We start from the raw sequence: 16,175 nt of genomic DNA, 5'->3' as shown, positions 1-16,175 counted from the left end.
TGCACTCTTCTGGTATGTGTGTGTCTGCTCTGTCCCCATGTTGAGTGCTGCTCCTGTTTGGTCTGTGTTCCTGGCTGGGCTTGGTTTCTAGTTTTCAGTATCTCCCGCCAACACTGCTGCACAACTGCAATCAATCATTCAACCAGTTCAACCACCACTTCTCTGCCAGAACCTCAATTGACCTGGTGGTAGCAACGTTTCCCCCAGAATCTTTCAGAACCAGTCTGGCTTTTCTTTCTGAATCTGTTTGTTACATGTAAGTTCACTTGAACCTACTGTTCTTTGTTGATCACCTGCTTGCTTATTGTCTATTGTCTCTCTGCTTGCTCATTCTGCTTTGCCATACCTAGCAAATCTTTTGTTTGTTTAAGAGCACATTTTCTTTTGCTCGTCACCAACATCCTGCCTCTTTGCTTGGTTTTCCCCACATAGAGTCTAATCTCTCCTAAAACCTTCACAGTCCCACACTTTGTAATGATGTGATCCATCATTATGACATCAATGCCCGTGCAAAATCTGGCAGACTTTAATTAACTCTTTTCAGCGTGCTTTTCATGTGCTGTACTTACGCTGACTGCAACTCAGGAAGTCATCCCTTGTGCAGATTACTTCCATCAGGCTGCTGGCAGTTAGAAGTCACAGGATCTTGTTTGCTGACAATCTAACATGGCTATGTGGAGAATACCCTTCATTTTAACAAACTGAAGGACTTCTTATTAACGAGGCAGTGCACCAACCATGATATCCAGTGCTGTTCTCACCGCATAAGGGGCATTATGAGAGTGTATTTTGTGTGGGGCCAGGAGCTGCTGAAGATCACAAGACAGGGCCAGAAATGATTAGCTTTGCAAATTGATTGGCCCACAGCAGCTTTTGCTCTACATATGAAGACACTGGGTAAAAGGTTCTGTGGAAACAGCAAACTGCTTCTCTGCCTCACAGGATCCAACATGTGTGCCAGATTTTTGCAAAGATGCGATCTGGTCCTGGATCCCTGTATGCAATGGATGGCTGTCAAAGTCCGGTATGAGCATAGAAGTAAATGGATCCAAAGTAATACCAATGCATTGGCAGGTTTCTTTACCCCAAGGAGATAAAGTTCTTTGGGGAAGTTCGGAATAAAAGCTGTTGAGTAAAGCTCTCTCCAGCTGCAGTGGCTGTCAGCCATTGTGTGGCCATCCTCTGCAGCCACCCCATGTAGCTCCTGGGCAGTGGCCTCCCGCAATGGGAGTAGAAAGAGAGGTCCTTGACTCCACCGGTTGAATCTTACCAGGTCCTGCAGGGTGTTGCTACTGGTCATCTGCGGAGTCACCAAATAGCATGTGTGGGACTGGGTCAGACCTTGGATCACAACTACAGACAAAGACTTGAAATGGCAAGATTTTGGTCATAGCCATCCTTGTGGATAATCATCCGAAGCTTAAAACCTTTCTTGTCTTTTTAGCTCTTTAATTCATAAGGGAGATCTTACCATTGGACGGTTATATATACAGTATCTCCTGGAAAAGGGCCTGCATGACCAAAACCCATTTAATAGTCTTCTTAAAAGTACCTAAGTATAATCAGCAAATTGTACCGAAAATATTAAAAGTTATGCACTAATTTAACAAAAATAATTTTTGAGTAATATTCAAGACCTGCTTTTATTGGAGCTAGCTTAAAGTACTTAGATTGTCTAATGGATAACCTAGAGAGTGGGCCCCTCGAAAGGGTCACCAGGTAAATCTGAGAAGATGGGACACGGGCTAACTAATGGGAAGTTCTGAAACACAAATTTTGATAAATATTTCAGACGTGAGTCTTACTTCTCCGGGCTTCAAATAAATAGTTTTAAAGGGGACATTTCTCTCTGATGGAACAACTTGATATCTTAAAACATGTCAAGGAACCTGAAAGACTCTGACACTGGTTTAATATTCAACAATATGCTGCATTCAAACTCATAAGTTTCTTTTTTATGTAAAATTAAAATCTTAAAGGTACAGTGTGTAGAATTTAGTGACACTTAGTGGTGGAGTTGTATGTTGCAGCTGAATACCCCTCATCTCACCATCCCCTTCCAAACACCATTGGCAGCCTTCAGTTGTCATAAAAACTCAAAAGGTGTTTAGTTTGTCCAGTCTGAACTACTAAAATAAAACATGGCGGCTGCCGTAGAAAGGACCCGCTCCCGATGTAAATATAAATATAAAGGGCCAATTCTAGGGTCAAGAAAACAAACATTTGCACAATTTAGATGAAACACACTAGTGAAAACATCACTAGGATTATTTTATATTTAATTTCTGCCAATAGATGTCTAAATCTTACACACTGGACCTTTAAGTTGTAAAATAGCTATGGTTGACTACACATGATGGACCAAATACTTGCATCAGAAAGTAGCATGAAGTAAATGTACCTTTTTAATTGAATGTATTCTTCCTATTATTATTACTTATAGGTGCTTGTCAGTGCAGTGGAGAGGGGACCCACAGAAAACGTGTTGCAGGAGTTTTTCAACGAGCAGAGCAGAGTTACCGGTCCTCCTTAAGTTGGTGACAAACATGGCGCCCTCCATGTCGGGTTGGCGAGGGGGGGTGGGTCGGTGTCGCGCTGTGCTCCGCCCCGAATGAACACTGACTCGACGCTATCAGCCTGTGTGTGTGCCTGTGCCTGTGTGCGTGTAGGTGTGTGCGTGTGTTTGCACTGTGGTGATAACTGTCAAAAGTACACTTAACAACAGATCAGCGCCGAGAGTCCAATGGTCAGCGCCGCCTCTCTGCTCGCTGAGTGTCCGCGTCGAGGCGCCTGCACCCGGACTGCATGAGAAGCGCTTGAAGGCTGAGCGGCTCCGTGGCCACCGAGCACATCCGTGTTGACAACAAAAGTTTGCCCGGCGTTTCGCAGTCATGTCGGGACAACCAGGCTTCGTGAGCCCGTTCCACAGACCCCGGTGTTTGGCGGCTGCAGCTCCGGCGAGTAACAAGTTCACCCACCCTGGAAAAGCTATTATGGCAGGTAACAAAGTTTCTGTGTGTGTGTGTGTGTGTGTGTGTGTGTGTTCGTGTGTTTTTTCTTGCAGAAGCAGCGGTTAAACTTTGTGTGTCCATGCAAAAGGCTGAACCTGTGTCTACAGATGTGATCACAGGCCTCAGCTGCAGCTCTGTGCCTCAGTGTCACTCTGATCTGAAAGGCATTTGAGAGGAATGTGCACCGCAGGCAGGAGAGAGACATGTAGTTCACCATGATGTTTGAAAGGCAGGGCGTCTCCAGGGCTTTAAAGGTCCAGTGTGTAAGTTTCAGGTGAAAAGGATCTATTGGCAGAAATTGAATATGAAAGAATCCTAGCGAGTGTTTCATCTAAATTATACGAATTGTTGTTTTCTTTACCCTAGAATGGGCCCTTTATATTGAAATACTTTATATTTATGGGAGCGGTTCCTCTCTACGGAGGCCACCATGTTTTTTTTACAGTAGCCCAAACTGGACAAACTAAACATCATTTGACAGCTGAAGGCTGCCACAGGTTCTCTGTCATGTTAGGAAGGGGATGGTGAGGTGAGGGGTATTCAGCGGCAACATGCACCTTCACCACTAGATCTCACTATATTCTACACAGAGACATTGATTTCAGTATCATTTTAAAAGTTTTGAATTTAATTTAAAAAAATGTATATCTAATCTGCCAAAGTCAGCAAAGTAACTTATAAAATGTTTCTGTATGTGTTTTTAGAACATAACACTGTCTCTTAAAGTCCAGTACCATTAGCCAGTAGGGATTTAACTGCATTCTTTGTGTTAGACTAAGTTTAACTTGGTTAACAAAATCTTCTTGCGCCACAGAAAATGCTTACATTTTATACTAGACTCCCGGATGAACAACAAGTTTCTTCATCCATTGGTCCTGCTAAGCCTGCCAGGACAGATCATCTCAGTTTACTGCAGTAAAATGTAGTTTGGGACTGGAGGGCGGACAGTCTGGTAGCTCCTGGAACTTGTAGACTTTAGCACAGACCCCTTTCCAAAGAAACCTGGTAGAGATTAACTCTGATTGCCGGCCTGTCTCATTAGTTAATCAGTGACAGAACTCAGCATTTACTACATAATATTGCAACATCATTAGAAAGAGAGAGAAACCCCTATGGGTGAATCTACTAGGTTTTCATCCTTGAACATAAAGAAATGTGTTAACTGTACTTTTACATATATATCACTGTGAGCAGTTTGTTTTTATTGACCTCCTGCCCTCACAGTGTGTGTGCTCAGAGGCCCGGGTCATGAATCCTGAGCCACAGTGACAAAGCACATTGCTCTGTCAGCTCCTACACTCATTCACCTGGGTTACAACACGCCTGTGACAAGCTCAGCTGTGGAGCGTTTGCAAAGAGAAAGATTCAAGATAATTTCCCATGCTATCTCTAGTGTAATGTGTGGTAAGCGTGAAATGCAAGCCACAATCTTGTGAATAAATGACTAAAGCTCTCTGTAGTTGCAGTGCGAGCTAATAGGACGACAAGGCAGCTACGAGCAAGTCACAAGGGAGTAGCTGGATCACATGCCAAAGCTTAATGACACCACTAATCCCCACAGAATTACAGATATTATAGTGGGAGTCATCTTTATTTACAGTATAGGTTTCCTTTGTTTAACAACTAGCCTGCCTCTGTCTGAAGCAAGGTAATGAGAATGTGTCCCAAAATGTCAAACTGCTCCTTTTTAAAAAGTGCAGTTTCATGAGAAAAACTGCGTAAAATGAAGCTTGTGGGAAAATTACAGGCTTTATTTCGTCCATAGCAATTACAAGCATAATTTCACCCAATTTCACTTCCCTTCTTTTTCATTTCAGAACATAAATGAAAGGTTATTTCATGGCAGGCGTGTATACTGTTGTGATTGTTTGAAAGTTAAATACATGTTTGATAAAGTTGTGTCAAGCACAGGTCTTTCTCATTGTAAACAATTGACGTGCAGTTATGGGGTCAGAATAATTGTCAACTTTCAGACTTGGAAAATTCATGCAAAGGCCACTTGATGTCTGAAAGCAGCTTAAGTTAAATAAGGCCATATTTGAATCGTTTCAAATATCGACTTGAAATATAATATCGACTTGAGAGCACATGAGCTCAACAAAGTGGGACGAACCACTTCCCATCTCAGGAAATGCAAGCAACGTGAGCAGCACGTTAATACGCCATTAGACTAGTCATCGCAGGAAAAGTGCATTGACATTAAACTGCGCATACGGCCATTTGTAATGTAGCGTTCCCTGAAGAAGTACAGCCTTGACCTCCCTTTATGTTTGTCTTTAAAAAAGACAGATAACGTAGTAGATAAACACTGACAGTCAATCCGTCTTTCCACATTCCCTCTCAAAATACCTGTTTTAGTGTACCTACATGTTGGACTTGTTAAACCGGTTCTATATCTTTTTCCAGAACACGTGGCTGTAATGCAGGTACTGAATGGAGGAGTGTTTGCAGATAATGATTGTGTGGACTGTGTTTTTGATTCATGTTTAATTCGTAACCACAGCTGTAAACCCGGTCTCTAACCGATCGAAAGCTGGAGTGTGTCATAACCAGCACTGTTAGAACCTCGGTCGAGCGTCGCAGCCTGTAACCTTGTGCTTGCACGTGCACGACCAGCCTGACTTGCATGTCCGAATGTAGGCTGCAACCAGGGGTCTGTTGGACTTCTCTGCATGACGTTGTTTAGTGGACAGAGTGCATGTGAAAGACATCAACAGAGAGCCCTTTATAAAGTGTGTGAGAATGAATTCAAGCTTGAATACATGTTAGAAACTTAACCATCTAAAGTCTTTTAACACATCTGCGTAAATGTATCTTCTTTTTAAACATGAACTTGTTAGTCAGGGCCTGGATAAGCATTAGTAGCCAGGTTCATTGAACACAGACGTCTTTCAGATGGATACTATTAGGACCACTCCCCATTCCCTCTGCAAACCAACCACTTGTCACACATCCGAGGGATCAGACCATCACCTGACGGCTGCTGTGTGTTTTTGTAGGGTGATGTGGTGAACACTATGTTCTCCGGAGCCTACACACCCCCTTGAGTTGAGTCAGGGCTAAGGGGAGTTTCTTTGGGCAGAATCATGCTTCGATCAGCCGAGCCAATCAGCTGCATGGCTGAGAGTTCGCTGTTGAACGGCAGATGTGTGACAGCCAGGGTTTTAAGGTGGAGCTGGTGTATATGCGCTGTAGCTGAAACACTGTGGAGCAGACATGCATCAGTCATATTGTATTTATACATCCTCTGGTGGCTACAAATGTGCACTTCGCTGACAGCTTTTAAAGTCAAAACTAAACTCGAATCAACTTTACTGCTCCCACAGGTTTATGTCTAAAGTAAATTTAAAAAAATTATTTCTTGCAACAGAAATGTTGTGTTGCCTCTTTTTATTATCAGATGTAAAACCTTAAAATACCTTTAGACAGTCAATTAGAAAATCATACTTTAACTTGGAAGAAAAGTGTAAACATATATAATTGTATAATGGGAACACAGCATTTTAAACTGAATAAAGAATAGTTGTAGTGGTTCAGTGTGTTGATGCAGTTTTCACATGAATGCTTGTGTGGGTTTGACAGTGTTTCTTAAGACTTTTGTTAAAACTGATATGTGCTGAATGTTTTTTTTTTCTTCTTTTCTCTTATTTCAGGTGGGATTGCAGGAGGCATTGAGATCTGCATCACCTTTCCAACAGAGTACGTGAAAACACAGCTGCAACTCGATGAAAAGGCAAATCCTCCCAAATATAAAGGCATCGGTGAGTTTATGTTATTTATTTTCTGAATGGTACTAGTGAAAAAGAGAGTAGATTTCACCTCTATTATTGCATGTGATGGTAATATTGGTGATTTTAGAATAATAGAAATACAACACTATGGGATACCACAGCACACCAGCAGAATGTCTTCATATCTTGTTAATCTGGAGTTGTCATTCATGGGGACAATATGTCCTTAAAGGAAAAGCCAGGTGAAAGTTAGTTTGTGCTGTCTTCAATGGGGGAATGCCCCCTTTTTGTGGTATATACACAATCAGGGAATATTGGAGTTCAAGAGTATAATAGATATAACACGTCTGTGGAAAACAGCCGCATTTTTATCCTCTATCATTATGCCTTTGCATTTCCTGAATGACATTACTCAACTGCTGGCTTGTGTACACAACTCCCCACATCGTAACCACAAGCTCACACGTTCTATTTGAAGGCAGCATTAGACTAATGACAAGAAGCCAGGAAAACAGAGAGATACAAAAAGTCTAGCAGCATCTTTAATTTCTACAAAAAAAATAAAATAAAAAAATGTTAATTTCTGGAGTTATGAGGCGCCAGGTGGTGGAATACTTCTTAGAAGGTGTAGTGACTGTGTGGAGTCTCTGCTGGGGGCTTGGTGACCTCATGGACCTCATGGACCTCATGGACCTCATGGACTGTACATGGCTTGCTGTTTCCACATGCTTCCAGCCTTTATGCTATGCTAAGCTCACCGCTAACAAACAGATCCCAGACGTGTATCAGTCTTCTCATCTACTCATCACAATTACTCATCTAAGTGATGTCCGCTCACATGCTTAATGGGTATGATGTATGATGGGATTCCCTAATAGAATACACATGTTTTTTATCTGTTACTTTTTAATTCATTCAATCTTGAGCTATGCGATACAACTGTTATTTTTTGTTAGAATTAATACTTTACAACATCGCCCCTAAACCAATCTATCACTATGTACACGAGATACACAGAACTATTTGACATGATAAGTAAGTGTATAGATTGTGTTATTGCAGATTTGAGAGCAAACGTGAACAAACGTGTATTGTGTGGTAAGCTGGTGTTTATCTGTTCCATGAGAGCTTGTGAACTTTGGCACAGACCATGTTTTTCTGTGGAGACTCAGTATGAGGGAGTGTCGTTTCAGACTCCAATAGACACATGTGGAACTCTGAAATTCACTACTCTTAACTTTTGACAAATTACTGTTATAGTAGGATTATTGGAACAACACAGCTACTGATTATATTCACTGTGGACGTTTTTTTCTTGGCAGTAGCGCGGGAGTGTTTTTATATCCATGCAGGAAATCACTGTTTTTTTCTTTGTAGCTTGTACTAACCCTAACCCTTCTCTTTTTTTCCTCTTACCTGTTTCCTCTTTTGTTTATTTCCTGTCTCCCTTGTCCTCTCTTTCTCCGACAGGGGACTGTGTGAAGCAGACAGTGGACGGTCATGGGGTGAGGGGTCTGTACAGAGGTCTAAGCTCTCTGCTGTATGGCTCTATACCTAAAGCAGCTGTAAGGTACTGCAACCACACAACCTTACACACATGTGCAGGCATGAACAAACAGTGCATTATATAAATAAAGTACTTCCATTATGACATCAGGTGTGGATGCTCGATATGTAAAGCATCATTTCTCTATTTCTACTTTTGCACACTTTGGAACAAATCATCCCAATTGAAACATTTTCAAGTTGTTGAGCAGAGATTGACAGAAAATTGACCTTTTCAAATTGAATTTTCGTAACTGATTAATGTTTTTCTCTTTTTCATTTTCTTGCTTGAGCTTCTCAAATGAAAAGAACAGCTGCTTTTCTCCACATTTTTAACATGTTTGCATTTTGGATTGTCACAGCTTTGACATTTTTCTGTACAATTTTCTACACAAGGATTTATTTAAAGAAATAGACAGATTATTTGATGATAAAAAAAGTTGGTAGTTGATACATTAATAAATGCTTTCAAATTTCAAGTAACAGTCCAGCCAATTTTCACAACCTGGTAACTCAAAAGTAAGACTCACTAATGTCTTATATCGGATCTAAAATGAAATGATTAAATGCTTTATTAAAGCTACTACAAATTATAGATCCTTTATTAAGAATATGCTGCTAGAAGCTGGTACATGTTATTTTGTACTTTTGGTTGTTAATCATGTTTTTATTGTTTATTATTTTCTACAGATTTGGGGTGTTTGAGTTCCTTAGTAATAAGATGCGTGATGAGAGCGGTAAACTAGACAGCAAGCGAGGATTCCTCTGTGGCCTTGGAGCTGGAGTTGCAGAAGCCGTGTTAGTCGTTTGTCCCATGGAGACAGTTAAGGTAAAAAAAAAAAGACATAACCATTGTATGTCCATGAAAACAAAATATATCCAATGTGGATTTGAACATTTCCAATACTATATATATATATATATATATAGATAGATAGATAGATAGATAGATAGATAGATAGATAGATATAAAACTGGCAAGTTACAGGTATTAAGAGCCATCAGTTGTTTTCTGCTCTGAATTTTTTCCTTTCAGAATTATTTTATCACATTTGCGGTGTAATTTTAGGTCAAATTCATCCATGACCAGACATCAGCAAACCCAAAGTACAAGGGATTTTTCCATGGGGTGAGGGAGATCATTCGAACCGAAGGTGAGGAAGGCTTTTTTATTTTTATCAGTTGCATTATACTGCCACCTACTGTTCCATCTCCACTTCATCGTGGTTTTACAGGAATAAAGGAAATTACTTGTCAAGTTATTTGAGTCATCACCTTCATTATTTAAAGAATAATGTACTGTACTTTTCGTTAGCCTCATTACATCTGAAAAGTCCTTTAATTTAAGACCTGGTAACTGATTCTAAAAGTAGTTATGCATTTGATAGAGCACTGATAATACTGTTTTATCTACAGGACTGAAGGGGACTTATCAGGGCCTAACAGCCACTGTACTGAAGCAAGGCTCCAACCAAGCCATCCGCTTCTATGTCATGACTTCACTGAGGAACTGGTACAAAGGTGTGTGAGTGAATCAATTGTTCCTTATCTTTATACTCAACACATACAACCAAATAATGTAATCAAAGAATAATCTTTTACTTTTCATTAACTCCAAAGGTGATGACCCCAACAAAGCCATTAACCCTTTGATAACTGGATCGTTTGGCGCTTTTGCTGGTGCTGCTAGCGTGTTTGGAAACACTCCTCTGGATGTCATCAAAACCAGAATGCAGGTTGGTTGAAGAACACGTTCACTTCCTATAATCTCATAGTTCTACCCTGGGCGTAGCGACTAATGTATGTATGTGCATCTATCAACAGGGTCTTGATGCTCACAAGTACAAAAGCACAATGGACTGTGCCGTCAAGATCATGAAGCATGAGGGACCAAAGGCGTAAGTTCATATGGATATGATCTATGGAGAATTACAGTCTGCATGTTGAGTTTTGGCTGGGTTTATATAGTTCGCAGTGATTTTCCGATGCCTCAGGAAGCGCCCTGATAATAATTCATTCGGTAATTTGGATTTGACCTCATACTATAAACTTGAACTGAATAAGCCTCTTGGATGAGAGGTGAAACGTCTTCAAGAAACTCAACCTAGTCCAGTTTTTAGCACTTGGATACTAAAAAGTATTCACACTCTTTACACACTGATAATCCAGCAGTAAGTTGAACTCTGTGTATGGCAGGTAACTAGAGAACCAGAACGTAACTGCATTTATTCTGAAGAGTATGAATCAAAGGAATAATTCAGACATTTTGGGAAATACACCGATTTGATCTCTTGCTGAGAGAAGCTCAGACATACTTCCTGGAGTTTGAGCTGGGATTTCTATGTATTTTTAAAACTTTTAATCACTTGTTAATGACTGAGCATAAAAGGTGCTAATGACGGAAATATAGTGCAATTCTTTCCACATAGAGCTAAATCAATAAGTTGGCTCAGCCAAAATATCCACCAATAATGGCTCATCAAAGATATTTTAGAATTGTAAGACTATAAAATCTGCTGCTCAGTACCTATCTTACCTAGCAGTAAGTATATATGCTAAGCTCATCAATATCACAATCTGACAGTAGCAAGATACACAATAATGGGGTTCTTGAATTTTCTCACTAGTTGCTTTTACAGGAACGAAAGATGATGTTAAAACATTTAAAAAAAAAAAACATTCATCAAACTTTATATTGAGACTTATTCATCAAGTTCGCTATCATTTTAGTGCTTCTCCACCCTGACAAGAAGTCAGCTTTTGGTTACCACTGTTTTGGAGTACCTCATGGTACTGTCTTGGGCCCACTTCTCCCTTCACTTGGCCATATAATGAATTCACCTTTTCTTTAACCTGTAATACATGGGTTTTGTTGTCATGACTCATTATGTCTGCCATGAGGTTTGGCTACTATTTGGGATGTTTTCAAATGATAAGAATGTTTTTATTATTAGTAGTAGTATTAGTATTAATAGTAGTGGTTTGCCTAGAATGGAAGATGGCTTTCTGTGATAATGCACTTCTATATTGGTAAGTTTCTAACCCTTTGAATGTAATTACATTTAGTGAGTATTCACTCTCTCTGTGTGTATTCCATTCAGGTTCTACAAAGGCACTGTCCCTCGGCTTGGTCGGGTGTGTATGGATGTGGCCATAGTCTTCATAATCTATGAGGAAGTCGTACAGGTGCTGAACAAAGTTTGGAAGACGGACTGAAACGTACGTCCTGCTACACAAGCAGAAGTGTTAGGACAGGCCATCCATATTATAAACCAGGCCAAGTCCCAAAACAATCTCCTATAACACTGCTTCTAGGTTCTAATGTCTACCTCCGAGTGATTTTCCGAAAGAAAGGGATTGATGTATTCTTGATTTTATTTATAACACAGTTAAGTGGAAGCATTATCTGCATGAAATAAGCTCCAGATGACGGAATCACCACTCAAACTTCCTCATTTCTTTTAAATTCCAGAAGGGTGAAGTTCCTTAAGAGCTCAGGGAAAGGAAAGGGGCATTTGTTTAGATCTGCTTGACTAGAGAAAAAGGTTAATGGGAACAAAAAAAGATGTTTCTCAAGTTAACTTGAGACACATTCAGTTTTCAGAATTCAGTTTTATAAAAAAAAAAATAATAACATTACGCGACCTGACATAATGTGATTCAGACACTATAGACAAGGACATTTTGCTTGAAAATTAGAGATTGTACCAGAGATAAATTGTTTTAAAGCCCTCTTTATATGCAAGTATTTCGATTTTTCCTATTTTCAAAAGGCTGTTCAAAACCACAGTTAATTCAAAAGCTGATCTGAATAATTCATCTCCAGATATCACTGCTGCAGAGGTTCAGGTACTTTAAGAACTAAATGCCTTAAGTCACAGTTTTTAACATTGTAGGATCCAGAAAGATGCCCGTTCAATATTGCATATGTACTTAACATTTAGAAATGCACGTTTCCACAAAACAGCGTTGAGGTGGTGTAAAGATGTGGTTCACTTTGAAGTTGCAGAAATGTTTTAATCAATTAACTTACTAGACTGATACTATAACAAGTGCCTATGTGTTGTATGATTCATTTTGAGATCTTTTGAGATTAAGAATGATTAAATGTTGTATGTACTTAGTCACTAGAGATTTTTATGAATGTACTCAAGTGCAGACACTGCACGAGGGCCAAATGTTTCATTCCAGGCAGCATCTGAGTTACAGTATGTCTGAGATGTTAATGTTTTCTCGATTCACCTTAACTGCTGATATGAATTCCTGCTTCTAAATTCAAATAGCCTTTAACACATGATTTTAATAGATGCCTGTTTGAGAAATTCTATTAATAGTGCCTTCCAAGATTTTTTAGACTTTATTTTTCTTTTTAAGATGAATTGCCTTTACCTTTTACCTTAACTGACAACCCAATGTGCCAACTGCTGCTCAGAAACATAATGCCATGTTGAAGACTGGAGCTTGTGAGTCTGGCATGTTTACATGCAGTGCAATTAATTTTTTTTGTTCATCATAGGGTCTTTATTTAGGATACACAATGTTTACTTTGAGCTACTTTTTCAGCTTCATGTTAAACCAGCCTTGCAGACATGGAGCCTCTTGTATGTCACAGATATTTAAACATCTTTGGTGTTTACATTATTTCCTGTAGCTGAACCCGGTCATGTGCCTTCAGTCTAATCAATTCTGATATGTATGCTCAAAAATAAACATTGTACCTGACTGTTGAATTTGTTGTGTTAATTTCAGCAGTGGTATGAAGTAGCTGAGTACATTTATTCAAGAACTATACAGAAGTACACATTTGTAGTACTTGTTCTTTATTGAATTATTTTCCCTTCATGCTGCTTTATACTTAACTACATTTCCAATGGCTGTATTCATTTTTACTACACTACACTTTTTCAACTACTAGAATAAATTGTTACTTGATTTTAGTTTTTGCATACAAGAATGGAAGAGAGACTATGATGCTGTGTAGACTATCAAACTTTTTATATACAAGTAAACATATTAATTATTATTAATATTACTTAGTTTTAATACTAATCTTTATAAAGTGACTTACTTACAGCTCAGTGTAAAAGTCACTTTGAAGAGAAACTATTAAGTGATCACATAAAGATTAATCTACCAATTGTACTTTAAGAAATCCTTACAGTTTATTCAGTTGTAAATTATATTGCTAGATTATTTATAATTAAATATTTAAATTAAAATCTGTGCCTAATACCAATTAAATTTAATACATTTACAATACTTATACGGATGAAAGATATTGAACTGTTTGTAAAAGAGGTGTATCAGGGATAGTATAATGTCCTCATTGACAATGTGCAGAATTTGCTTAGACAGTGGCTGTAGATCAATTGCAGATTAACTCTTGATGCAGACAAAGAGAAGAGATAAAATGGTGTAACTATCAAATGTTCAAATGCAAAGAATGTATTCAAATAGAGCTTGGCACTAAAACAGTAGGAATAAATCAAAAAATATTTTTTGATTTATTGACAATTTTATGTAAATTGAATGATAGTTGTAAAACAAAGCTTACTTCCTGTTGCCAGTAGGTGGCGCCATCACTATTATTACATACAGACTAATAGATCTGTTCAAATAGGGGCTCTGATGTAGCGTGAGCAATTTTGTGTCAATTGGACAATGTTACAACAACTTCATTTTCACACTGATCAGTAGGTGGCGCTATGACCCTGCACTAATATTATTCCTTTGATGCTGTCGCTCAGCATCCAAGGATTCATGGTCCTCGTATGTCCGAGATACACAACCTCGTGTTTTGATGGCGTGTAATCAAACTTTGACGCCACGCCACCGTGTGACGAAAAGTCGATATTTGAGTTAGTTTATATCTCCATCTTGTTGAGATATAAATTGTAAAACTGACACTTGATTTGACTTGTATCAGTTTGATAGATATTGCCTCATTCATATTTATTTATTGTTCGGCATAACAGTGTTTTTGTTCTTTGCCTTTTTTTGGATCGTGACCTTGCTCTGCGCTGCTGGGACTCCTCGCTTGCCGTAGTTGTCAGTGCGGACTCCTCCTGGGGACGAGTGAGAGGAGATGTGTGTGTTTGTGCTGCGGCTCTAAGGCTCCGTTAAACCATGTCTCTGGATGGAGGAGGAGGAGGAGGAGGAAGACGAGGCTTTTACTTCAACACCGTCCTGTCCTTGGCTCGGTCGCTGGCGGCTCACCGGCAGGCACCGATAGAAAAGGTAACGGTGCAGGTACAAGGAGACACAGCTAGCCACAGCAGCGGAGAGCTAATACCTGTCAGAGACTCTGTGGCACCGAGGCCCGGCTTTAACCGAGCTTCTCTACCTGTGCGCTCCGTGTTAGGAATCTGAAAACACCGTCAACGCGTCGCTCATCTTGTCTCTGTGTGAATTACGTTTCCCTTTTCGGTGTTTTAACGGCGAGCTCGAGCCAGCGGCATCTGACTTCAGAGCTGGCTAATGTCTGCTAGCGTTAGCTGTTTTGAACCTGTACCTAATCTTCCTGTAGGTGAAAGAGCTGATATATTAAACGAAGGAGAGCTGCCACGCTATGTCCCATCTACGCACCAATTCCACAAACATCTGTCCGCCTGTCCTTCTGTCTGTCTGTCTGTGGATCGCTTAATTTGCGAACCGTTCACCCAATCGACTCCCCACTGAATTACAGATGTTTTATTTTTGAAAAGTTGTGTCTGGAGATTAGACCTCTGGAATAGCCTACATGTTATCTCTGGAAAACAAAGCTGTTAAGTAAATAAATAAATCAAACTCTTCATCGCAGATAAAACAGGTAGGATGAGCACAGAGTTGTCTGACTTCACTCTGCACCATAGATGTTTCTAAAAATCTCTGCACACAACTTCCAGCACACACACAATAAGAAGTGACAGTATATTGTGGAACTGTTTGAGGCGGACTCACTAATGACACAAAATAATTTGAAAGTGTCTCTGTGGAGCATTGACACAGGACAAGAGAACAGCCCATTCCGAACAGGCAGGTTTAGAACAGACACTGCACTAGTATTTTAAAATGGATGTATTGTAATTCACTGCGTATTCCCTCTCGGACCTGCAGTCATTTATACAGGATGGCACAGGAAACAGTGACTAATGGAAACTTTCTTGTTGTCTGTTAATTTCCACAGACGCCTGAGCTGGGGAGTTGTGTAAAATTGAATTAGTGTTGCGGAAAAACTTCATCTTTCAGAATAATGCTGTTGCTTGTTATGTTACTCACTCAGGTGGTTAGGATTTGTGGTCAGGGATTATGGGAGGCCACAGGGAAGCTTCTGAAAAGCCTCAGAAGAGTAGGCAGAAGTTGAACTGATTGGAAGAGACACACAATGGGACTGAACATGTCCAACAGGAAGTATGATGAAAGAGCTGTGGTTGCAATAATACAGTGAGGAGGTAGCCCATTGTGTAATGTCTAAATGGATTATTTCTATGTTTGTTCAAACTGTAATATTAGTGTTTCTACTCTGTACTTAAGGTCTTTTGAAATGTGTTTGCTTTGAAGAGCAGTACGAACACACTATAAGAAGTGTGGCTGGAAACAACAACCTTCTCAACTCATGTTAATTTTCATCATTGGTTACACTGCTGATTATTTCTCTGATTAATTCTTTGGTTATTTTTTTTTTTTTATTAACTGTCAGCAAATAAAGTTAACTATCATAATTGTTCATCATGGTAAAGTTGACTCAACACCTTTCTAAAAAATTAACATCATAACCTTCAGAGAGGAAGGAGTTATTGCAGGACTCTTGTTTTGGAATGTTAATTAAAGCTGGGTGTACTTAGCGAACTGTTTGTCGTTGTGAATGTCTGAGTGGGGAAACCTGAAACCTTCAGAACAGCCTTTGGTA

General features: G+C 39.5%; 2 protein-coding genes across 6 annotated transcripts in view; both read left to right on the top strand.

Moving 5' to 3' along the window:
* The first annotated feature begins 2,558 nt into the window (after positions 1-2,558).
* On the top strand, positions 2,559-11,847 carry slc25a1b (slc25a1 solute carrier family 25 member 1b). Its single transcript, XM_034603261.1, has 9 exons — positions 2,559-3,000; positions 6,665-6,772; positions 8,213-8,312; positions 8,978-9,116; positions 9,357-9,441; positions 9,704-9,808; positions 9,908-10,023; positions 10,112-10,185; positions 11,389-11,847. The coding sequence occupies exons 1-9, from the start codon at positions 2,892-2,894 to the stop codon at positions 11,501-11,503; spliced, it is 951 nt and encodes a 316-aa protein (XP_034459152.1). The 5' UTR covers positions 2,559-2,891; the 3' UTR covers positions 11,504-11,847.
* A 2,482-nt stretch (positions 11,848-14,329) lies between these two features.
* Positions 14,330-16,175, top strand: part of pi4kaa (phosphatidylinositol 4-kinase, catalytic, alpha a) — a 28,398-nt gene continuing 26,552 nt past the window's right edge. For 4 of the 5 annotated variants that reach the window (XM_034601335.1, XM_034601333.1, XM_034601334.1 and 1 more), the window contains exon 1: positions 14,333-14,524. In XM_034601335.1, coding sequence (XP_034457226.1) covers positions 14,414-14,524 — 111 coding nt within the window. In that variant the 5' untranslated portion in view covers positions 14,333-14,413. Of the gene's footprint in view, positions 14,525-16,175 lie in introns of all 5 variants that reach the window. The other variant, XM_034601336.1, reaches the window with a different exon arrangement.

This window comes from Hippoglossus hippoglossus, chromosome 12 (assembly GCF_009819705.1).
Source record: "Hippoglossus hippoglossus isolate fHipHip1 chromosome 12, fHipHip1.pri, whole genome shotgun sequence".
NCBI lineage: Eukaryota > Metazoa > Chordata > Actinopteri > Pleuronectiformes > Pleuronectidae > Hippoglossus > Hippoglossus hippoglossus.
The sequence above is the reverse complement of the archived record's forward strand: the minus strand, read 5'-3'. Positions and strand labels throughout refer to the sequence as shown.